This window comes from Delphinus delphis, chromosome 1 (assembly GCF_949987515.2).
Source record: "Delphinus delphis chromosome 1, mDelDel1.2, whole genome shotgun sequence".
Lineage (NCBI taxonomy): Eukaryota > Metazoa > Chordata > Mammalia > Artiodactyla > Delphinidae > Delphinus > Delphinus delphis.
In genome coordinates this window covers 113,625,053-113,650,557 of record NC_082683.1, presented here as the reverse complement: position 1 = coordinate 113,650,557, position 25,505 = coordinate 113,625,053, and the positions used below count along the sequence as shown (strand labels likewise).

The following is a 25,505-nucleotide window of genomic DNA, read 5'->3' as shown; positions in this document are numbered from 1 at the left end:
CGCCTGGAAAGTACATTCAAAATTCCTAGGATTGCATTTAAAGCCTTTCATGATTTATCCTCTGTGTCTCTTCAGCCTCATTTCATGTTAGTACTTCTTCATACTTTGTTCCAATAAAATCAAACTACAGGGCTTCCCTGGTGGCACAGTGGTTGAGGACCCGCCTGCCAATGCAGGGGACAAAGTTTTGCGCCCTGGTCCGGTTAGATCCCACATGCCGCAGAACAACTAAGCCTGTGCATCACAACTGCTGAGACTGCGCTCTAAAGCCTGCGTGCCACCACTACTGAAGCCTGTGCTCTTAGAGCCCGTGCTCTGCAACAGGAGAAGCCACCGCGATGAGAAGCCTGCGCACCGCAACTAAGAGTACCCGCCGCTCACCGCAACTAGAGAAAGCCCGTGCATAGCAATGAAGACCCAACGCAGCCAAAAATAAATTAAATAAATAAATAAAAATCAAACTACAAATATCTCAGCAAAAATGCCTCACTACTCATGACTTGATGATTTTGTGTGTTTAGAATGTTCTTCCCTACCTAGAAGCTAGCTGAACTACTACTCATTCTTGGAAATTCAGCTTACACATCACATCCTCTAGAAAGGTTTGCTTAATTCCCTTACCCCACCCCTTTCCTGATATAAGTTCAATTAGACTCTCCACTCTGTTACCTCTATACCCATGACTATTCCAGTCATCATGTTAATCACTTCATTGTGTTTTGTTTGCTTATATATCTCTCTTCTCTACTATACTGTGGGTTCCTGGCACTTAAACATGTCTTTAAAAAAAAAAAATCACTGTAAACCCAGCATGCAGTACAGTGCATGGCACATATTACCGTTTTTAGAGACCAATAAGTAATACCCCTTTCTTACTCACCCAATTTTGGAACAAACTGAGAGTAGCAAGAGTCATGCAGAGGGAATCAAACTTCAGCTTTCTCACCAATAAAAAGTACTTTGGAGGAAGTGGCTTCAGTTGTGTGACCTCAGTGGGTTCTCTGATAACTCACTGCTGTACTAGGCAGATTTACCATGCCAGCCACACGCAGTTTAGACACTTATCGGCCTCTGCAACAGGGACAGACTCCTTTTGTATGGACAGTGGCAGATTAGAGCATGGAGAAGTCTGGTAGCACAAAGAGAAAACCCAGGTGGCACTAGGGCAAGCTCGCTCAATTGCTTCTCCTAAATTTATCAATCAAATAAATCACATCTCCTTGATAATATTCTTCCTGAAGTATGGACAGAAAATCTCTTCCTTTTATGAAAACAGAGGAATAGAGGGTGTGTACTCCTAACAGTCCAGAGCAGAGATCCAATAAGTAAATGAGTAATATTAATTTGAAGATGAAATCAAATTGACAATGCATATTAGTAGTACCCAGCCACAAATCTGTTGTGTGACTGTGTTAGCGTTTGCTATGGTAATAAACCATATTGATATCTCATGACTTACAATGTAAACTTTTATTTCTTGCCCAGGCTAACTGAGGGTTGCAGGTCAGCTGAGGTTTTTCTGGGCTCAGCTGGGCTTAGCTACAGGCTGTGGGCTGGGTTCAAGTTTCCTCTGTCATCTCATTCTAGGAAATGTGTTGAAGGAGCAGTCAAATCAAACCATGAAACCTCAATGAAGTGTCTGAATGGATGCAGCAAGTACCTTGTACATTTACATCACTTTGGCAGGTCCCATAGCCAAGCCAAAAGCCAGTGAATCAGGGATGTCCACTTCTCCCAAAGGATACTTGAGCAAGTCACCTGACAATGAGAAAGCATATATAATTCTCTTATAGGTAGGGAGCCAATAGTTGGAAGTAGTAATCCAATCTATTACAGTGACTTGAAACAAATTTCTTCTCCTCTATGGACCACATTTTCTTCATCTGTAATATATGGGAATGAAGATTCCTGTTTTTGACCACGCATCTGGGCACTATAGCCCAGACAAGTTGACATGGAACATTAACCATCACAGTTTCCCCTGCAGAAAGTGGGGTTTGTTAGATATAACCCATGAGCATTGCAGATCTTTTCTCTGCATTGTGCTCTGTTACTTCACTCTCCAAACTATTGCATTTGAGTTCAAATCACCTCTGTGCCCTCATCACTGCTCCATGGAGCAAAAGGTGCTGATTTCCCAACAGAAGCATCTTCTTGTGTAAATTCGTATCCTGATGTTGGAGCCCCAGTGATTTCCCCCAGAGGATTTCACATTCCTCTCCTTTCTAGTGGTGCACCTGTTCACTTACCACCTCCTGAATCAGCTCTTATCCCCATTTACTTCACTAGAATCTTTGTGAGTGGGTTCATGGTTTTTCATTTCATTATAGTATTGCATAACTTAAAGGCGTGTTCCATTTCTTGGTATATATGTATGTATTAATGTTATAAAAATAAAAGTGTGAGAACTTGATAAATAATGCAATCTTTAAACCCATGGAGAAGGAGGAACAGATTTTTTTTTTACATCTTTATTGGAGTATAATTGCTTTACAATGGTGTGTTGGTTTCTGCTTTATAACAAAGTGAATCAGTTATACATATACATATGTTCCCATATCTCTACCCTCTTGCATCTCCGTCCCTCCCACCCTCCTTATCCCACCCCTCCAGACGGTCACAAAGCACCGAGCTGATCTCCCTGTGCTATGCGGCAGCTTCCCACTAGCTATCTACCTTACATTTGGTAGTGTATATATGTCCATGCCTCTCTCTCGCTTTGTCACAGCTTACCCTTCCCCCTCCCCATATCCTCAAGTCCATTCTCTAGTAGGTCTGTGTCTTTATTCCTGTCTTACCCCTAGGTTCTTCATGACATTTTTTTTCCTTAAATTCCATATATATGTGTTAGCATACGGTATTTGTCTTTCTCTTTCTGACTTACTTCACTCTGTATGACAGACTCTAGGTCTATCCACCTCATTACAAATAGCTCAGTTTCATTTCTTTTTATGGCTGAGTAATATTCCATTGTATATATGTGCCACATCTTCTTTATCCATTCATCCGACGATGGACACTTAGGTTGTTTCCATCTCCGGGCTCTTGTAAATAGAGCTGCAATGAACATTTTGGTACATGACTCTTGTTGAATTATGGTTTTCTCAGGGTATATGCCCAGTAGTGGGATTGCTGGGTCATATGGTAGTTCTATTTGTAGTTTTTTAAGGAACCTCCATACTGGAACAGATATTTTAATCTGAAGAAATTGTGAAGGCACACACATGAGCACAGGAAAAGGTGTTAAACAGCACAGTATATGCAGAAACATACCCTTATGCTCTGAGTTTAGAGGGTTCCACATTTCTCATTGAGTTTTATACCTTGGCCCTGAAACTTTAAACCAGTCAAACTCGTCCCCACACAGGCTTTCCCAAGTCAATAAACAAAGCTGTGGCACACTTTTCCTGTTTTTGGCAATTTCCTAGGGGTCTTTGGTCTGGTCCCCAACATTGCTCCCTCTTCCCTCCAGCTTTGCACATCACTGACCATTTGTTTCTTTCTTTTTTAAAGTTTTTATTTTATATTGAACTATAGTTGATTTACAATGTTGTGTTAGTTTCAAAGTGATTCAGTTATACATAAACATATATCTATTCTTTTTCAAATTCTTCTCCCATTTAGGTTATTACAAGACCATTTGTTTCTTTTCTCAGTCTTCCTCTTCGGACTGGATACCTGGACTTGGAAGTCATTACTGAATAGCCTCTTCCCAGGTCCTTAATATCTTAGCTTCTACACATTCTTATGCCTAGATACTCAAAGATTCAAGAAATGTTGAAAATTAAGATGTCTTATTCCCCTCTAATCCACAATCAGAATTAAATACAGGCTTCAAGTGTGGAGAACTGGTAGCCACAGGTGCTCAAGGAAGAAATGGAAGAGATTATAAATATCCTGATTTCGGGTGAGGGGGGGAACAATATTGCAAGCGCCAGGGTTAGTGATAATGGTGAACTGACCCCAAATGCCCAGAAGATAATTTGCATATGCCTGTTTCCTGTATTTCACTTATAAATGTTGCCCAGGTTGTAATTTCCCATGATTTTATTTTTCAGCTGTTTCACGCTCACTTATTGGTACACTGTGAATGTTTAAATATGCAAGCTAGTATTTTATGGATAGCTTGACCCTGAAAATCATCCTGTGTAACAACTGTCAGACATTACACATAACCTGGGTGACAGTCCATCGGTCCCCACCTTACTGACTCTTGTACATAGCGTGACTACGATAGAGGCTGCTGTGAGACAAAAGGATGTGCTGATTAGATACGGTCGAGGAGACATCTTTATCAAAGATGACAGACATGCCGTCTGAATTTCAGCAGAACCACTGCCTGATGAGATGTTCATCAAAGTCAGAAACTGCCTTTGGGAAACTTCCTTTGAGCTACCTGTGTTCTTGAAGAAGGAGCTGATGTACTAATATGCATTATCTTCACATTTTGGAAACAGAACCAAACTATAAACAGGATTATATTTAATTTTCTTGGCCTCCAGAGCTGAGGAAATAGAGATTGGCCATCAGAAGGCTCTTGTTCCTTCTTCTATTTCTGTAAATGTGTGCTTTCAGTTGTGTTACTTCTGATCCCGACTTCCTCAAACCTCTGACAAGCCACTGCCTCCTGATTCTAAGGTGAATTCTTTTTTCGATGAGAGAGCACCTCCAGTTCCAGTCCCCTGACCCCGTCCTCATGCTGCTGAGGCGCTTGCTGTTGATCTGTGGTGAGTAGGACAACTCAGAAAAGGGTATGGGTTTCCATTCCCTGGTGCCCGGCTTCCTGAAGAGCATTGGAACTTCTCAGGACTAAGTTTCTGCCAGGCAATGGTCAGGCACGCTCAGATCTTTACTTCCCACTGAGGGCTTAGAGTTGGGCAGAAAGTCATAGACACTGGAAAGCCAGATTTTGGAAGAAAACTATCCTTTTAGTTTTTATCTCATAGGAAGTGTTCTCTTTCTTTCCACTTTTGATTCTGACTTTGTTCTTGGTGGCTTCGATAGCCACAAAGATAATTCAAACAACAAATTGGCCTCTCAGTTCCTTGCCCTTCTTATAATCAACATGATTTTCCTATATCCTTCCTTGACTTCCCCATTTCTACCATCAAACCCTAGAACTTATCATTACCAACGACGGTCCCACTTCCAAAATATTTGACTTCAGCATCCACCTCCCTACCCGACTACATTGTATTTCCAGCTCACTTTCTCTAATGCTCCATATTCAACATGTCTTCCCCTCCCCAGGCTTAGGTTTCCACTGTCAAATTACTACACTCCATGTCCTCACTTCTCACAGTACTTAGATTCTGTAGTTTATCACAATACTCCCCTTGGATATACCTTCATCCCTCTTCCCCATAGCACTTTCCTGACTAACACACTTTTCTGCATGCTTCACACCCGTGCCTAAGCAGCTGAATGTGACTCTAAGCAAAAGGTACAATCCTGCTGACGTATCTTTCTTTAAATGTAGGACCACCAATCTCGGGTGCCATGCAATCCTCCCATTCTTTCAGAGTCAATGCTCTTCCATTCTTTTTTTTTTTTTTTTAGCGGTATGCGGGCCTCTCACTGCTGTGGCCTCTCCCGTTGCGGAGCACAGGCTCCGGACGCGCAGGCTCAGCGGCCATGGCTCACGGGCCCAGCCGCTCCGCGGCATGTGGGATCTTCCCGGACCGGGGTACGAACCCGTGTCCCCTGCATCGGTAGGCGGACTCCCAACCACTGCACCACCAGGGGAGCCCTGCTCTTCCATTCTTGATGACCACTTCCTCATACCCACTCCTTTCTCCTCAAACTTTTCTCTTCTTACTCTTAGTTTATAACGTGAGAAAAATAAAAGCAATCGAAATAAAATTTCCTCATCTTTATACGGCTGTATTTATCAACCTGTCCACCTCTGCATTTACATACTCTGCCTTTTCTCTCCCTATTATGGATATATTTTCCCTCATCCGAATTGAAGACAGGACTCTCCACTTGTGCATTGGGTCCCAGACTCCCTTGCTCCATCATCAAAATATTTCTCCATCCTGGATTATTCCTATGAGTATACAAATACGCCATAATATCTTCTATCTTAAAATAATAGAAATGTGACCTCCGTTTGCTTCACCATTCTGCACATCCTTTTATAGTTTTCAGTGAGTCATTATCTTTACTTGATCTCCTCCCATCCTTTCTTTTTAAAATTCATTTTTAATTTACATTACAATAAGATACACTTTTTTGATGCAACGTCTATGATTTTTGACAAAGATTTAGCGTCATATGACTACCACCACGATCAAAATACAGAAGATTTCCATCACTTCAAAAATTCCTTCATGCCCTCAATCCCTTTAGAGTCAACTCCTCCCTCATTCCTAACCCCTGTAAACTGCTAAACTGTTTTAGGTCCTTATTGTTCTTCCTTATCCTTTATTGAATCCACTTCAATCAATCTTTGTCCTCACCACTCCACTGAAACTGCTCTTGTTAATATCATCAACCACCTCTATGTTGCCTCACCCAGAATTCAATTTTTATTTCTCATTTTATTCAGTATCTCAGGGGTATTTGACATAAGTTGATCATTCCCTCTCCTGGAAATACTTTTTCACTTGGCTTCTAAATACTGTATTCTGCTGGTATTCTTTCTAACTTAATACCTGCTGCTTTACTGACCTTGAAATGTTTGAGTTTCTCAAGATTGGTACGTAGACTTCTCTTCTCCATCCATACTCATTCCCTAAGTTATACACTTCAGTCACTTTAAGTTTAAACAGCTTAAAATCAAGCTTATTTATCCAACTTCGATCCCACCTTTGAACACCTTTCATATATTCAACTGCCATTCAACTGTCTAATGTGCATTTTAAACTCAACATGTCCTAACAGATCCTTTGATCTTCCACATGAATCACCATCACCATAGGACTTAACCTATTTCTCCCCACCACTTCTCCATTTTTGTAAATGTCACCACCATTCTTCTGGTTGCTATGGCCAAAAATCTAGGAGTTATATTTAATTCCTCTCTGTCTTTGACACTTTATATCCAATCCATAAGTAATTCCTATTGATTCTACTTCTGAATATATACTGAGATCTGTCCCCTTCACAGCACCAATACTGCCTAGCCTGAGCCACCATCCTCACTCTTCCAGACTAAACTCCCACTAATGTTCTCCCTGCTACTCTTGCATGTCTGTAGTCTGTCCTTTCTACAGTGGAAGAATGATTCTACAAATGCAAATTAAGTCAGAACTGTCCATCGCTCTCCATTACATCATGAACAAAATCCAAAGCTATTACCAAGCCCACAAAGCCTTCTGTGACTGGCCCCTGCTTACTTCTCACACACCAGTATCAACCACTGTTCCCCTCACCTGGTCAGTTCCCAGTGTACCTGCCTTCTCATTCTTCCTTGGACAAGCTCATTCCTTCTCAAGGTCTTTGCGCTTGCTGTTTCTCTGCCAGGAATGCTATTTCCCAAATATTCAGAAGGCCTGTTCTCTAATTTCATTCATGTTTCTACTCAATTGACATACATCTAAATAGTCAAGACCATCCCAAGGTACTCTGTAACTTATTTTTCTACTGTATTTTTCTTAGAGCATTGACCATTCTCTAAAATCATGTTACATATATATTTTTTTGATTGGCTCTCTCCCACTATAATGTAAATTCCTTGACAGAAAAGATTGTCATTCATGTTCATTCCTGCAAACTAAGTGTAATGTACAATGTCTGGCATATAGTAGGCATTCAAAATTATTTGTAGTATGGATGAATAAATAAAATGTGATTTTCATGCTAGCCCTCATTGATTCCCTTCTCCTTCCTGAGGAACTGATTATTCAAATAAACTTTTTTTTTTTTTTTTTTGCTGTACGCGGGCCTCTCACTGTTGTGGCCTCTCCCGTTGCGGAGCACAGGCTCCAGACACGCAGGCTCAGCTGCCATGGCTCACGGGCCCAGCCGCTCCGCGGCATGTGGGATCTTCCCGGACCGGGGCACGAACCTGTGTCCCCTGCATCGGCAGGCGGACTCTCAACCACTGCACCACCAGGGAAGCCCTCAAATAAACATTTAATATAAACAGTAGGCATCTCAGACTGAACTGAACTAAAATAGATAATAATAGTGAGATAATATTTATTAAATGCTAGATAAATTTCAGGCATTCTTCTAAGCGTTTTGTGGATATCAATTCATTTAATCTTCACAAAACTATGTGAGGTAGGTCTATTATTATCTCCATTTTACAGAAAACTAAAGCACAGAGAGGTAAAGCATTTTTCCCAGAGTCACACAGCTTGTAAGAGAAAGAGTCAGGATTCAAGTCTATGTCATCTGGCTACAAAGGCTGCGTTTTCCCCAGGATTTTCTTTTCTTGACCGTTATGCCATAATATTATGGTCAAATCCTTGGGATAAGAGAGAATCTTTGGAGAAATCTGAAATCCTTCTCTGGACCTAAGCCTCCTCTGCCCTGAAGTTGTTAAATAAAGAGGTGTCATGTCTTGAGCATAAGCCTGTCCACCCTCCTTGCCTGACTGCTGTTACCATGAGTCAGCAAGTCTAGAGCTGGATCATCAGACTTTTGAGAGAGGGAATGAGGATGATGGCTTGAGGAAGGGAGCGGCTAAGTAGTTATACAACAAAGGTACCATCTCATAACCACGGTGAGAGAAGTTATTGTAAATTACAATCATAAAACAGAACTCTGTGTCATTTTGTAGGCAGGTGATTGATGTGGAATGTGGGGAAAGGAACAGAGAGAAAGGAGGAAGGAAGCAGGGTAGGGAAGGGGGAGAAAATAAGAAGATAGGAAGGGGAAAAGAGAAAAAGAGAGGGAAAGAGAGAAAAAAGAGAGGAAGGGCACAAAAGAAGGACGGTGCGTTGTTGGGAAAGCCTTCGTGGGAGTTAAACTTTGGGTATGTTTGGGATTTGCTGCCCTGTACTGATCTCTGCTAAATTCTCTCCCAGCTCCACTCTGTGAAGCAACTGGTGAGTTGCACTTCCTTTTCTTCTTCAAGGTCTGCAGGTATCTTGTCACTTGAGCCAGTGCAGGAGGCCTGTAGATAGCTGTTTGATATCCAGTATACAGATGACAGCAGCCCCCTTGGGCCCAGGGTGCTTGTGTTCACAGCAGTCTCTGCACGTGACATGTACATGCTCAGCTGATGGAGCAGATCTTGCTCTGACCTTCTCAAGACCACAATCTTTTTTTTTTCTGGGACGTCCCAGCTTAGGGAGGGTTGCACAAGGAAGTCAGGGGGTGCTGAAGGTTGATGTTATAGAAAAATCTCTGCCCTCTGGCAGAAGGGCTCCAAGGCCCCTGTGTACTCCCAGCTGGGTACTCCACCAGAAGTGTTGGAAAAAATGCCAAAGTCACGCCTCCACGGAGAACAACATTACAGTCAATGCATGGGCCATGTACAAACTGTAGACTGCTGCCTTCTTCCTGTTTTCGGCCTTGCTCTGCAGCCACAATTGTTACCCCGGTGCGTTTTCTCTCTTAGATTCTGATTTATGCAAACTTACTTCATTAGTTTGCTCCTGATTCAGTCTTACTTGTACCAGATGAGGAGAGGAGGAAATTTTCCCCCAGAAGGAATCTTCCACTGAAGTATGTTTAAATCTAATATATATGAGGACTGCTGTCTTGTGCTTAAAATAATAAGCACAGGGTTAAAAGAGATTATCCTGCTACTTCAACACAGGCTGCATGTGCAACTAGGAACACAGGGTTTGGAATTCCTATGACAAGAGATACTCAGAACCAACTCAGGCTTCTGGTTTCCTCACCTGATGTTTATCCAAGTCTAACTCATGCCTTATGTTAATTCCATGATACCTTGTGCTTGGCTCTGCTTTTACTCTGCAAATGTGCCTGACCAGTCATAGCCTAAGCAAAAGTCCAAAGCCACATCCAGGATGAAGAAACAAAGCTTCTGCCACAAGGAATTTGCCAGGTAGTCTCTATGCCTGAGAATTTTCTGAAACAAGCTCCAAGCTGCAGGACTGAGCTCTGGACCCATGCAAACTGCCCTGTCCAGTGTCCTATTCCATCCCCACCCCAGACCCATTCAAAAGAGTGGGTTACAGGTGCCTAGATGCCTCTTTTATTCACTTTTTCTGCTATGCACCCAAAGCTGTGCTGCTCCTCAGTCCTCTGGGGACTACAGTTTTCCAAGGAGAGAAAGTGATTAATGCACAGGGTATTCCAGGCCTCAGCACAGGGCAAATATTTTGGTACCACAGTTCAACTGAATTTTTAAAAGTCCTAGGGTAAAGCATTCCAGTTGGAAGGCTTGGAGATTATAGATACTGGACTGGGAATCACCCCTCAGTGATCTAGAACACTTAGCATTTTCATCTGATGAGGAGACAAAGAGGCTTTTCTTAGGAATACTCTTAAAACTTCCAAAAGAACAGAGGCTCTGAGGGTTGGATAAACAAATGCCCCGAGAGCAAATGCAATCAGGGCTTTCAATGTTTCATGGTCTGCTGCAACTGGGATAGATAAGGAGATGAGATGAAAGCAGAACACAACTTTACTCATCTTTAATTCATCCGGAAAAGAACCCCTATGGCCAAAAAGGGATACATGCTTCCTATAGGGGTTTGTATAGAGGTCCCAGATCAAGGGATCTGGGCCATGTGGATGTATGGATGCAGGGTATTTCTAGACAAATGCATGCCTCTTCCTTCCATTAGGAATAGCAATAAAAGGGGCAGGAGAGAAACAGTACGGAACAAATAGAGTTCCTCTGAGTATTTCCCAGACCGATTCTCCATGTCTCATATTCTATCTCTGAAAGAGATAGCATGGGTCTGAGACATCAGGGGAATGGGAACCGAAGAAAATGACCAATATGGCTTATAACAAGGATGAATGAAATATATTTTCCTAAAACTTCAAGCTTCACCATCTCCAATGCCAACTCTAGTGACAGTCATCAGTATCCCTGCATTGTCTCCAAAAGTGTTTTCAGTCCATGGATAGAAACTTCAAAGAGTATTAACCAAGTCAAAGGTAAGGGTTGCCTTGTAGAAGGAAGTGATGCTGCACAGGGGCAGGAGGTGCTGGGCGTGAGCAGTTGAAAGCCCATGTGCCATGTCGAGGCAGGGCGGTAATGTGAGAAGTGGTCTGCATGTCCAATGAGCTGGACCTTTGAGTCTTGCTGAGAGCAAATGCTGAGAACACAAAGTGCCACCCATCAGGATCTCTGAACCCCATTGCCCTAGAATATGTGTTTAACTCTTCCCTCTAGAGCTCTTCCTGATACTCAGCCCCTCTCAGCCCATAGAGGGGAAGTCAATGACCCTGGCCTGTGAGACCCAGCCCTTCCACAGAAGTTAGATGTTCAGCTCCAGTTCCACTTCTACAAAGATGGCAGGCCCTAGGGCTGGACTGGGACAGCATCCCAGAGCTCTGGATTCCTGCTGTGTGGAGGGAAGACTCAGGGTCCTACTGGTGTCAAGCAAAGGCAACACCACTCGGAGTCAAAAGGAGCTGCAGAGTCCAGATCCAAGTACACGGTGAGTTCCGGTGGGGGCCTCTGCTGGGGTGGGCTGAGAAGGGCAGAGGTACGAGGCTGGTCTTCCCTGACTGTTGCGTTCTGCTCCTGCATGCATGGATGCTGTTTGAGACATGTACCTGAGCTTCTTTTTATCAGAGTTCTTAAGGGGTCTTCCCTTATCCTTGCTATTTGCATTCAAGCAAACAAAAGAATTTTTAGGAAGCCCTTACCGTGTGTCATCACTGTGCTAGAGGGTGTGGAGGAAATAGCTGCATAATATATTGTCCCTGACTATGAGAAGCTGATGCCTAACTGGCCTCCTAAACAACTAGGGTGAAATTGGTGGTGTCATAAAGGTCGACTGTTAATAGAAACTACAAAGAAGGAAGAAATCTGACTGAGGCGGTAAGAGGAGGCCTTGAGGAAAAGGCTATGGGGGAAGGGCTTATGGAAGAGAAGCTGAGGTCTGATTTTGACAGATAAAAAGGAATGAGGGTGTTTTGTGATTCTGAACCGTGTTATTCCATATAACATGGTTGACGTTTCTGACATCCTCTCCCACTCTCAGACAAAGACGTAGCCATGATACCATAAAGCAATTGCTAATACATTCCGAAAGCTGGGCTTTCCCAGACTTCCTCAAAACTCAACTCCGTGAACCTAGACCACTACAAAAAACCTCTGGACAGTTCATATGCCATAGGCCCTGTTCTAGTGATTCACACATGTTGTTTTTACTTTTTTTTTTGAATTTTATTTTATTTTATTTTATTTTTTATACAGCAGGTTCTTATTAGTTATCTATTTTATACACATCAGTGTATACATGTCAATCCCAATCTCCCAGTTCATCCCGCCCACCCACCCTGCCCACCGCTTTCCCCCCTTGGTGTCCATAAGTTTGTTCTCTACATCTGTGTCTCAATTTCTGCCTAGAAAACTGGTTCATCTCTACCATTTTTCTAGGTTCCACATATATGTGTTAATATACGATATTTGTTTTTCTCTTTCTGACTTATTTCACTCTGTATGATACTCTCTAGGTCCATCCATGTCTCTACAAGTGAACCAATTTCGTTCCTTTTTATTCCACTGTATATATGTACCACATCTTCTTTATCTACTAGTCTGTGAACGGGCATTTAGGTTGTTTCCATGACCTGGCTATTGTAAATAGTGCTGCAAAGAATATAGGGGTGCATGTGTCTTTTTGAATTATGGTTTTCTCTGGGTATATGCCCAGTAGTGGGATTGCTGGTCATATGGTAGTTCTATTTTTAGTTTTTTAAGGAACCTCCATACTGTTCTCCATAGTGGCTGTAGCAATTTACATTCCCACCAACAGTGCAAGAGGGTTCCCTTTTCTCCACACCCTCTCCAGCATTTGTTGTCTGTAGATTTTCTGATGATGCCCATTCTAACCAGTGTGAGGTGATACCTCATTGTAGTTTTGATTTGCATTTCTCTAATAATTAGTGATGTTGAGCAGATTTTCCCTCTTGGCCATGCCTTCTTTGGAGAAATGTCTACTTAGGTCTTCTGCCCATTTTTTGATTAGGTTGGTTGTTTTTTAATATTGAGCTGCGTGAGCTGTTTATATATTTTGGAGATTAATCCTCTGTCCATCGATTCATTTGCAAATATTTTCTCCCATTCTGAGGGTTGTCTTTTTGTCTTGTTTACAGTTTCCTTTGCTATGCAAAAGCTTTTAAGTTTCATTAGGTGCCATTTGTTTATTTTTATTTCCATTACTCTAGGAGGTGGGTCAAAAAAGATCTTGCTGTGATTTATGTCAAAGAGTGTTTTTCCTATGTTTTCCTCTGAGAGTTTTAGTGTCTGGTCTTATATCAAGGTCTTTAATCCTTTTGAGTTTATTTTTGTGTATGGTGTTACAAATTTTAAGATATTTTGTTCTAGTTCTGTAAAAAAATGTCATTGGTAATTTGATAGGGATTGCATTGAATCTGTAGATTGCTTTGGGTAGTATAGTCGTTTTCACAATATTGATTCTTCCAATACAAGAATGTGGTATACCTCTCCATCTGTTTGTGTCATCTTTGATTTCTTTCATCAGTGTCTTATAGTTTTCTGAGTACAGGGTTTTTACCTCCTTAGATAGGTTTATTCCTAGGTATTCTATTCTTTTTGTTGCAATGGTGAATGGGATTGTTTCCTTAATTCTTCTTTCTGGTCGTTCATTGTTAGTGTATAGGAATGCAAGAGATTTCTGTGCATTAATTTTGTATCCTGCAACTTTACCAAATTCATTCATTAGCTCTAGTAGTTTTCTGGTGGCATCTTTAGGAGTCTCTATGTATAGTATCATGTCATCTGCAAACAGTGACAGTTTTACATCTTCTTTTCCAATTTGTATTCCTTTTATTTCTTTTGCTTCTCTGATTGCCGTGGCTAGGACTTCCAAAACTATGTTGAATAATAGTGGTGAGAGTGGACATCCTTGTCTTGTTCCTGATCTTAGAGGAAATGCTTTCAGTTTTTCACTGTTGAGAATGATGTTTGTTGTGGGTTTGTCGTATATACCTTTTATTATGTTGAGGTAGGTCCCCTGTATGCCCACGTTCTGGAGAGCTTTTATCATATATAGGTGTTGAATTTTGTCAAAAGCTTTTTCTTCATCCATTGATATGATCATATGGATTGTCTCCTTCAATTTGTTAATATGGTGTGTCACACCGAGTGATTTGCATATATTGAAGAATCCTTGCATCTCTGGGAAAAGTCCCACTTGATCATGGTGTATGATCCTTTTAATGTGTTGTTGGATTCTGTTTGCTTGTATTTTGTTGAGCACTTTTGCATCTATATTCATTAGTGATATTGGTCTGTAATTTTCTTTTTTGGTAGTATCTTTGGTTTTGGTATCAGGGTCAGGGTGGCCTTGTAGAATGAATTTGGGAGTGTTCCTTGCTCTGCAATTTTTTGGTAAGAGTTTGAGAAGGGTATTAGCTCTTCTCTAAATGTTTGATAAAATCACCTGTGAAGCCATCTGGTCCTGGACTTTTATTTGTTGGAAGATTTTTAATTACAGTTTCAATTTCATTACTTTTGATTGGCATGTTCATATTTTCTATTTCTTCCTGGTTCAGTCTTGGAAGGTTATACCCTTCTAAGAATTTGTCCATTTCTCCCAGGTTGTCCATTTTATTGGTATAGAGTTGCTTGTAGTAGTCTCTTATGATCCTTTGTATTTCTGTGGTGTCCATTGTAACTTCTTTTTCATTTCTAATCATTGATTATTAGAAATTATTTCATTTCTAATCTAATTCTTATTGGCTATATTTTATCAGTTTTGTTTATCAAAAAAACAGCTTTTAGTTTTATTGATCTTTGTTTCTATTTCATTTATTTCTGCTCTGATCTTTAAAATTTTATGATTTCTTTCCTTCTACTAACTTTGGGTTTTGTTTCTTCTTCTTTCTCCAGTTACTTTAGGTGTAAGTTTAGATTGTTTATTTGAGATTTTTCTTGTTTCTTGAGGTAGGATTGTACTGCTATAAACTTCACTCTTAGAACTGCTTTTGCTCTATCCCCTAGGTTTTGGATCATCTTGTTTTTGTTGTCATTTGTCTCTAGGTATTTTTTGATTTCCTCTTTGATTTCTTCAGTGATCTTGGTTATTTAGTAACATATTGTTTAGCCTCCATGTGTTTGTGTTTTTTACATTTTCTTTCCCTGTAATTTATTTCTAATCTCATAGCATTGTGGTTGGAAAAGATGCTTGACGTGATTTCAATTTTCTTAAATTTACTGAGGCTTGATTTGTGACCCAAGATGTGAACTATCCTGGAGAATGTTCCACGTGCACTTGAGAAGAAAGTGTAATCTGCTGTTTTGGGATGGAATGTCCTATAAATATCAATTAAATCTATCTGGTCTATTGTGTCATTTAAAGCTTGTGTTTCCTCATTAATTTTCATCTGGATGATCTGTCCACTGTTATAAGTGAGGTATTAAAGTCCCCCACTATTATTGTGTGACTGTCTATTTCCTCTTTTATAGCTGTTAGCAGTTTCCTTATGTATTGAGGTGCTCCTATGTTGGGTACATATATATTTATAATTGTTATATCTTCTTCTTGGATTGATCCTTTGATCATTATGTGGTGTCCTTCCTTGTCTCTTGTAACATTATTTTAAAGTCTATTTTATCTGATATGAGTATTTCTACTCCAGCTTTCTTTTGATTTCCATTTGCATGGAATACCTTTATCCATCCCCTCACTTTCAGTCTGTATGTGTGCCTAGGTCTGGAGTGGGTATCTTGTAGACAGCATATATATGGGTCTTGTTTTTGTATCCATTCAGCGAGCCTGTGTCTTTTGGTTGGAGCATTTAATCCATTTACATTTAAGGTAATTATCGACATGTATATTCCTATTACCATTTTCTTAATTGTTTTGGGTTTGATTTTGTAGGTCCTTTTCTTCTATTGTGTTTCCCACTTAGAGAAGTTCCTTTAGCATTTGTTGTAGAGCTGGTTTGGTGGTGCTGAATTCTCTTAAGTCTTTCTTGTCTGTAAAGTTTTTGATTTCTCCATCGAATCTGAATGAGATCCTCGCTGAATGAGTAATCTTGGTTGTAGGTTCTTCCCTTTCATCATTTTAAATATATCATGCCACTCCCTTCTGGCTTGTAGAGTTTCTGCTGAGACATCAGCAGTTAACCTTATGGGAGTTCCCTTGTATGTTATTTGTCATTTTTCCCTTGTTGTTTTTAATAATTTTTCTTTGTCTTTAATTTTTGTCAGTGTGATTACTATTGTCTCAGCGTGTTTCTCCTTGGGTTTATCCTGCCTGGGACTCTCTGCACTTCTTGGACATGGGTGGCTATTTCCTTTCCCATGTTAGGGAAGTTTTCACCTATAATCTCTTCAAATATTTTCTCTCTCTCTTCTTCTTCTGGGACCCTTATAATGTGAATTTTGGTGCTTTAAATGTTGTTGAGAGGTCTCTTAGGCTGTCTTCATTTCTTTTCATTCCTTTTTCTTTATTCTGTTCCATGGCAGTGAATTCCACCATTCTGCCTTCCAGGTCATTTATCCATTCTTCTGCCTCAGTTATTCTGCTATTGATTCCTTCTAGTGTGTTTTTCATTTCAGTTATTGTATTGTTCATCTCTGTTTGTTTGTTCTTTAATTATTCTAGGTCTTTGTTAAACATTTCTTGCATCTTCTTGATCTTTGCCTCCATTCTTTTTCCAAGGTCCTGGATCATCTTCACTATCATTATTCTGAATTCTTTTTCTGGAAGGTTGCCTATCTCCACTTCATTTAGTTGTTTTTCTGGGGTTTTGCCTTGTTCCTTCATCTGGTACATAGCCCTCTGCCTTTTCATTTTGTCTGCCTTTCTGTGAATGTGGTTTTTGTTCCACAGGCTGCAGGACTGTAGTTCTTCTTGCTTCTGCTGTCTGCCCTCTGCTGGATGAGACTATCTAAGAGGTTTGTGCAAGCTCCCTGATGGGAGGGACTGGTGGTTGGTAGAGCTGGGTATTGCTCTGGTGGGCAGAGCTCAGTAAAATTTTAATCCACTTGTCCGATGATGGGTGGGGCTGAGTTCCCTCCCCATTGGTTGTTTGGCCTGAGGCAACCCAGCACTGGAGGCTACAGGCTATTTGGTGAGGCTAATGGTGGACTCTGGGAGGGCTCATGCCAAGGAGTACTTCCCAGACCTTCTGCTGCCAGTGTCCTTATCCCCACAGTGAGCTACAACCACCCCCTGCCTCTGCAAGATACCCTCCAACACTAGCATATAGGTCTGGTTCAGTCTTCTATGGGGTCACTGCTCCTTCTCCCAGGTCCTGATGAGCACACTACTTTGTGTGTGCCCTCCAAGAGTAGAGTCTCTTTTCCCCCCAGTCCTGTCAAAGTCCTGCAATCAAATCCAACTAGTCTTGAAAGTCTGATTCTCTGGGAATTCCTCCTCCTGTGGCCAGAACCCCAGGTTGGGAAGCCTGATGTGGAGCTCAGAACCTTTACTCTGGTGGGTGGGCTTCTGTGGTATAATTGTTCTCCAGTTTGTGAGTCACCCACCCAGCATAATGGGATTTGATTTTATTGTGATTATGACCCTCTTACCATCTCATTGTGGCTTCTCCTTTGTCTTTGGATGTGGGGTATTTTTTTTAGAGAGTTCCAGTGTCTTTCTGTCAGTGATTGTTCAGCAGTTAGTTGTGATCCCAGTGCTCTTGCAAGAGGGAGTGAGTGTATGTCCTTCTACTCTGTCATCTTGAACCAATCTGACCCACATGTTGTTTAATTGAAGCATCACAACTGTAGGAGATAACTGTCATTATCTTCTCCATTTTCCAGATGGGAAATTGAGTCTCAGAGAAGTTAAGTAATTTGATCAAGCATGCACAAGAAGAGTTGGAACCAACATTCAAACCCAGGCAGTGTGATTTGTAACCTAGGCTTGTAAAAATTATACTATTGTGCCTTGAAAAATGAGAGTTTGAGAGATCAGCATTCTGGGTATCACACTGTCCTAGGCAGGGAGAAGACACTGTAGCCTCCATGGGAATATTACGGTGTCTTTCTTACCCTACCACCATCAACCCAACCAATGCCAATTCCAAATCAGCAGGACCCCCTTTGCCCACTAGCTCCCTGCCCCACCTTTAAACAATATAAGCTGTTGACTTCACCAGAGGCCTTTGCTCTCAGGACTGTCGCACATACCCTGTCCTTGAAACCCTCCCTACTCAGGGCCTTCCTGTGTCATCTTGTGTTCATGTAGGACTCCCCATCAGTAATGTGAGCTTGGAGATACAACCTCCAGGCGGATACATGATGGAGGGAGAAAAGCTGGTTCTTGTCTGCTTGGTCACTGGGGGCACAGGAGATATCACCTTCTTCTGGTACAAAGGGGCCCCGGGTTTAAACCTGGAAATGAAGACTGACGGTGACGTTTGGGATCTCTGTGGTGAGGGAGAGTGACTCTGAGCAATATTACTGTGCGGAGGACAATGGCTATGGCCCCAGGCTCAGTGAGCTGGTGAGTATCACTGTCAGAAGTAAGTTCCACTGCCTTTCTGCTCAGCCAGCATGTTCCCCTGGGGCACCCTGAGGAAGTTAACTGGCGCTGAGCCTCTGTGGGAAGGGATTGTGAGTCTGTCATCATCAGAGACCCCCTCTGACAGTCTACTGTCTCTCTCAGTTCCAGTGTCTCACCCTGTCCTCACCCTCAGGGCTCCTGGGGCCCAGGCTGTGTTGGGGGATGTGGTGGAGCTTCACTGCGAGGTCTGGAGAGGCTCTCCCCCGATCCTGTACAGTTTTATCATGAGGATGTCGCCCTGGGGAGCAGCTCAGCTCCCTCTGGAGGAGGAGTGACTTTCAACCTCTCTCTGACTGCAGAACATTATGGAAACTACTACTGTGAGGCCAACAATGGCCTGGTGGCCCAGTGCAGTGAGGTGGTACCACTCAATATCATAGGTATAGCTCATGCTGTGGAACTACTTCAGTCAATGTCTCTTTCTCAGCATTCTGGGAGAGTTTTGCTGACCCCACAAAGTTTCTGGTGATGTGCTACCCAAGATGAGGCTTCTATGGGTAGTCCTGTCCTGGGAGATATATCCGAGGGGGCATGGGGGACACCAAAACTGGTGCCTCTCTTCTCTCAACAATGTGATAAGCTGCAAGTCCCTAGGTGCATAAGTAAGTCCTACCTCCCCAACTCCCCCAGGAAGAGCAGACCTTTCCTCAACCCACACTCAAGATATCTGCTCTCCAAACCCAAGCCCTTCTCCTTGGCAGCTCATGTATAGGTCTCTCCCTTCAGTGCCTACGGAGGACAGAAAAGAAGTTCTTACTTCAGGAGTCATGGAGGTGCTGCTTGGCATCTCTGGTCCCACCACTATGGCCCTATTATTTTGCTGCTGGCTCAAGAGAAAAATAGGTTTGTATTTATAGAGATTGGTATTTTGTTACTGTGACCTTTGTTTTCACTGAGATAAGGCAAGATTTGTGACATATATACTAATAAGGATGAATATATCCCATTAGCCACCTTGCCTATAGATCTGCTCATAGCCATCCCCACTGCCCCAGCACATGGAATGGCACCTATTAAAGTAGTGAAAGTTTTTAGTAAAGCCCTTCATCCCCACATATTATCAATTGAGGTTAAACTGATACCTTGTACTTCTGTGGTTTAATTTTTATACAAAAATGTGACTACTTAAAATAACTAATCAGCTACTTAGAAGAGAAATACAGTTAGCAGTTCCAGCTATACTGACAATCTCCCAGGTAAAGTCATTGCACTAATTCTTATTTGCCTTAGAATATTGTCACATGGTTTTTCTTCTCCCTGAAATATTTACCCACACATCCAGACATATGCTTTTTGCTGAGTGTTTCTCACTTTTCAGCTTAAATGTCATTTTCTCCAAGAGGCTTCACCTGACCACACAGCTTACAATTCTCTTCTATTATGCTTCCTCAGAGTACCAACAACTTCACACGTTATTACAATTGATTATTACCTATTTATTTGTATGTTTAATCTTGGTTTCCTGTTCTCCATTGAGCAGGTTGGAGATGGGGCAAGAGAGGACAATGTGAGATTCTTACTTAAATTCCAAGCTTTTTGGGCATCTTTGGAGACGTCACCCCAACTATACTGTGTCTATGGAAGTGCCTTTTGTCATGATAGGATTAGGTCGTATGGTTCTAAAACCAAAACCCAAAAATGTTATAGGTGTGTGGGTACAGAGCCTTGGGCTCAAGTCCAATTCTGGTATTAACTGTCTTTGGGAAGCTCGCTTAACTATTCTGGACCTAAATCTCTTCATCTGCAATATGAAGGATCTGCCCAAATAATTGCCAGGATGTCCTCTGAGCACACAGTGACATCTTGCAATGGGCATCCTGGAACAAGGCACATTCCCTGCACAGGGGCTGTATGAAAACACTGAGAAAGAGAGTTCCCTCATTGACATGTATGTTCATTTGTTTGACTTGCAGGAAGTCGTTCAGCCAGGGATCCACTCAGGTGAGACCTCTGCTATCTCTGTGTGCACAGTTAATGTAGAAAAATCTATTTCAAACAATTTTTTGAATTGTTCTCTCTCATGAGCTTTTTTCCATATTTTGTCATATGCAAAACTGCTACTCCAGTGTTCTTCCACTGGTAACTTCATTTGCTATTCCTCTTCTTTTATATATTAACTAATTAATTTAAATCCTTTCATCATTTTTCCTAATTTGTCTCCCTCACTAAATCTACAGAATAAGACACTTCTGTTATATTGACCAGTTTCATGCGTTTATTCAATCAACCAGTATCTGAGAGTCTGTAAGTCATTTTGTTGAGTGCTAGAAAGCATGAAAATATGGAGAGATCTTAAGAGTTTTCAGTGTCCTAGAGTAGTTAAGATATACACACATTTCCATAATGCAGGCCAGAGAATAAGTAATAAACATACTGAAAAATTGTTGATCAAGTTCCTTAGAAGAGGAAAAGATTTTTTTAAATTTATTTTTGATTTTATTTTATTGAAGTATAGTTGATTTACAATGTCATGTTAGTTTCAGGTGTACAGCACAATGATTTAGTTATATATTCTTTTTCAGATTCTTTTCCCTTATAGGTTATTACAAAATACTGAGTATTGTTCCCTGTGCTATGCGATAGGTCCTTGTTGGTTAGAAAAGGAAAAGATTTTTAAAATACTTCCATCGGGGGATATCAGTGTTTAGTTGATACATTTTATACTGTTATTATTTTTGCCAACAAAAACCATATTTTTTTCCAAATCAGAATAGCACTTTTTCAGTGATGCACATGCAAGAGCATTTTCTTCTTTCCCTTCCTCAAGCTGCTTGTTCTGCTTAGCAACCGGTTTCCATCTGGAGTGAATCAATAATTTTTCATTCAATATTTACCGAGCACTTATGATGTGAATGGCACTATTCTGGGTGTGGGCAATTCCACAGTAAGCTGTCAAATAAGAACCGTACACTTGTGGAATATATACTCCAGTGATACTCTGCAATGCCCTGCTCAGCGCAAGTATAGGGCTTGTATCAGACAGCTGTGCTGATTTCTGATTTCCCCATAAATTAGCATTCTATTCAGGACACTTTGTAACATGCTTCTCTCCTTCAGTGTTTTACTCATAATCCTAAATAGTTGTGTCTGGGACATCTAGGATGCTATCCCAGATAGATAGCATGTGTTTCTGTGTTTGCAGGAGCCTTCCCAGCCCTGTACCCCAAGAATCCACCTACCTCAACTCACAAGCCCCAGAGCAACTACACCATAACTATGAAAATGGTGAGGTTTCCCAAATGACCTGGGCCAAAGTAGGCAGGCCAAGCTGGGGAAGAAGCAATAACGTGATGTCTATTAACCAAATCTGACCCTGCTGTGTCCCAGCCACCTCTACAAATAAATGACTCATCTATCTTCATGGCTGTGATAGGTGGTAAGTATGGAGTGAGTTAAATGGCAGGAAGAAGGGACTGTGTCATGTCACGATGCCTCCTTTTTTCTCTTTCAGTGAATGTTGTAAGTGGGGATGAGGTTTATTCTTTGGTGTACTGTGTGCAGCAGGAACAGCAACCGGCAGCAGGTGAGACATGAGGGAGTGAATTTGTCTCTGACTTTTGTCTTTCCTGGAACCGGGAGGATAATCAGTGACTGTGTATGGCAACATGGCTCTGTTCTTTGGCACTGCTGCTTCTGCTCTCGGAGCTGACTATGAGCATTGCTGTGCCTTTTATGAAGACTGGCCTTTGGTCTGGATGCTGTCTTGAGTAGATGCCAGTGCTAATGCTAACTTGGCCTCCTGTATATCTCACTCCCCAGTCAGATGGCAGCATTGGAGACAGTACCAGCTATGTACTCCCTGTAGCACCCCAATACAGCTGCCTAGTTGTGGCTGTTGTCCCATCCCGTACCTGGTAGGCACAGAAATGCTGAGAGATACAAATGCCAGGAGGGGCTGGCGGACCCTCACTCCCCCTAGGTACTAGTTTTCCTCTGTATAGTAAGGAGTCATATTTGTGATAGGCAGAAAAGTGAGACAGAAAATATTAATGGAAGTAAGTCCATGGGAAATAGACAGGACAGAAAGAAGCCTTTAACACTAATTTAATGAAGGACTTTAAATGGAATCTCACATATGTTTGTCTCCACAGAAGAACCTCCTGGGATGCATACTGGGGATAAGGTGAGTTAGAATCCCTGTTCTTTCCTCCATGCTCTTTCTCTCTTTCTTCTGGGGACAGGTGCTCAAATTTTTAAAATTATGGCCACTTAGGAAAAACAAGATATCTCATGGTCTATCTCCTACCTTATCTCCTCACACCACAGGGATAAAAATATTTTATTATAACAGTAAAGTGTCATTGTACAAGGTAATTTTAGAGGCTCACGTATACTTTTTTTAGCAATGGACATATGGAAGGTTCGTAGCTAAACTGTAGTGCATGCTTAGTCTAAAAATTCTATAGATTTGAAAATCTTTATCCTGAAATACTGTTGAACCATACATACATCATTTTGTGTTTAACCAAACAACGTGTCAAAAACTAAATTAATATTGAATAAAGCTAACCTAAGTGATTTTTGTCATTAAAAAATCAGTAATTTCTGAACCTTGATTAATTCAAGACTTCACTGATGATACAAAAATGCTTTTGGGGCTTCCCTGGTGGCGCAGTGGTTGGGAGTCCGCCTGCCGATGCGGGGGACACAGGTTCATGCCCCGGTCTGGGAGGATCCCGCATGCCGCGGAGCCGCTGGGCCCATGAGCCATGGCCGCTGAGCCTGCGCGTCCGGAGCCTGTGCTCCGCAATGGGAGAGGCCACAACAGTGAGAGGCCCGCGTACCGCAAAAAAAAAAAAAAAAAAAAAAAAAAATGCTTTCAGAAAATTGCATAAATTCTAACTCTGCACATGTGCAAATAGAGTAGGTGCTTTGTATTTGAGTCTAGTATGGTGTGGCAGCCAAATATCTCAGGACAGAGTTCAAGTCCTTGATAAACTCCAGTAACAGGCTAAATTTAGTTTATGAATACAAAATTATGACATCCTTGAAAAATTATAGTCCATGGAACAGCCTAACAATGACTCATAAAAATGAGAGAAGGCTTTGTATGGGTCAGTTTGCAGCTCATCAGGAGCGTCTCAGTAGCCCAACAGTGGGACGCAGGCCCTTTGAAAATGGTGGCCTAGGGCCACAGTCTTCCAAGAGGCTCCAAATTTTGTCTTGAGTGGTGCTCCATGATAGGGTGCATCCAGGCTGACTGGAAGAGGACTGGGGAAGAGGACCTGTGGGAAACATGTTCGACTTGTCTTCCCTGCTCAGGTTCTATCCATGTATCTTTCTTTTAGAACTCCTCAGCCATCTATTCTAGGCTGAAGAAGGCGGATCTTACAGATGTGGACTATGAAGATGCTATGTAAAGTTATAGAAGATTCTGCTCTTGGGAAACCATGCATGACCCTATACCTCCGAACTAATATGTCCTTCAGAGATCCTGTGAGAATCAGCGTTCCAGTACACCTCATCCAGGTGCTTACCTCCATGAGATTATTCCTGCATCTACTGTGAAGTGAAGTTGGCTCAAGCTTTGAAGAGATCACCCAGGAGAACCAACATGAACTCAGGAGTGGGAAGAACTTTGTTACTAGAACCGGATTCCTATTGGTTCTTTCAGGTACAGGTCAAACTCTGCTCTGAATTCTTTTTACAAGAGGAAACAGGACAGGAATAAAAGAACTTGAGGTCATGGGGTAGAGGGACAATGAAGCTTAGAAAGCATGAACCCAAAGTTAGTGATTGTGTGGGACTGCTCCATACAGAAAGCTGTGTCCATAATTTTTTGTCCAAGTGCTTTCTCTGCTTAGACAGTACAGAGTTCCAGCCCTGCCCCTTATGTTAATCATCCTGTTTCTACATAAAATATGTGACTCAATGAATTTGTTATCAAACTAAAATGAAAGCAAAGTTACATAAAATACCATTGCAGTTATACTAAATTTTAATGACATATTTTGTATGTCAGGCCAATCTAGGTGCCAATCTAGATGCCCCCATATTTATAAGGAGATATAATCTCAGTAAGTTTCACTACATCCAAAGTTCTGTATTTGTTGCAACCTCTGAAAGCTTTAGGAATATGTTTTCTTCCTTAATTCACAAACTTTTTGAAAACGTGATAATATGGTTTGAAGTCTGTATTTTAATTTTAAAACAATCATAAGCTAACACATAAATTAAAACATTTTAAAAGTATATAATGTAAAAGTTAAAGTCTTCCCTATAAGTTACCACAAGTGGTACCCATTGTTAAAAGCTTAGCATTGTTAAAATCTTAGCTCTGCAGGTATTTTTCTATTTTTCTGTAGAAACACTTCTACATACATGTGAATATATAGGTATTTAGAAGTATACCTATTTAATAAAATATCATGAAATATTTTAAAGTCTGTATGTAGATTACTGTACTATTTTAAAAGCTGTGTAGTATCCTGTTATATGATAAATCATAATATATTTTTTCTTTTTTTTTCTTTTGCTAAAATATAAATAACATAAAATTTACCATTTTAACCATGTTTTTCTTTATTTTCCAGTTATTAAATTCTTTTTATTCATTTTTTCCCCTCATTTGTGTTTCTTCTATTTTTCTCTTTTTTAAATTGAGGTAACAGTTTATAACATTATATAAATTTTATGTGTATATTATAATTTGACTTCCATTTACACTACAGTGAGCTTAACACCAAAAGTTTAGTTTCAGTCGACTACCATATAGTTGGCTCCCTTTACCCACTTTGCTCTCCCCCACCTTCTTTTCCTCTGGTAACTGCTAATCTGTTCTTTGTATCTATGTGTTTGTTTTTGTCTTGCTCTTGTGAGTAATGTAAGATAGGAGTCCAGTTTCATTATTTTAATATGAATATCCAGTTTTCCCAACATCATTTATTGAAGAAACTATCCCTTCTCAACTGAATA

General features: G+C 41.1%; 1 protein-coding gene across 1 annotated transcript; it reads left to right on the top strand.

Moving 5' to 3' along the window:
• Positions 1-4,696: 4,696 nt before the first annotated feature.
• Positions 4,697-23,950, top strand: LOC132425968 (Fc receptor-like protein 1). The gene is given in 16 exon segments (XM_069540647.1): positions 4,697-4,727; positions 8,979-8,999; positions 11,270-11,344; positions 11,347-11,388; positions 11,391-11,537; positions 18,273-18,432; positions 18,434-18,549; positions 18,693-18,803; positions 18,806-18,975; positions 19,178-19,184; positions 19,317-19,433; positions 20,504-20,531; positions 21,733-21,815; positions 22,042-22,113; positions 22,682-22,713; positions 23,879-23,950. Coding segments are annotated over 16 exon segments (1,284 nt in total).
• Positions 23,951-25,505: the final 1,555 nt, after the last annotated feature.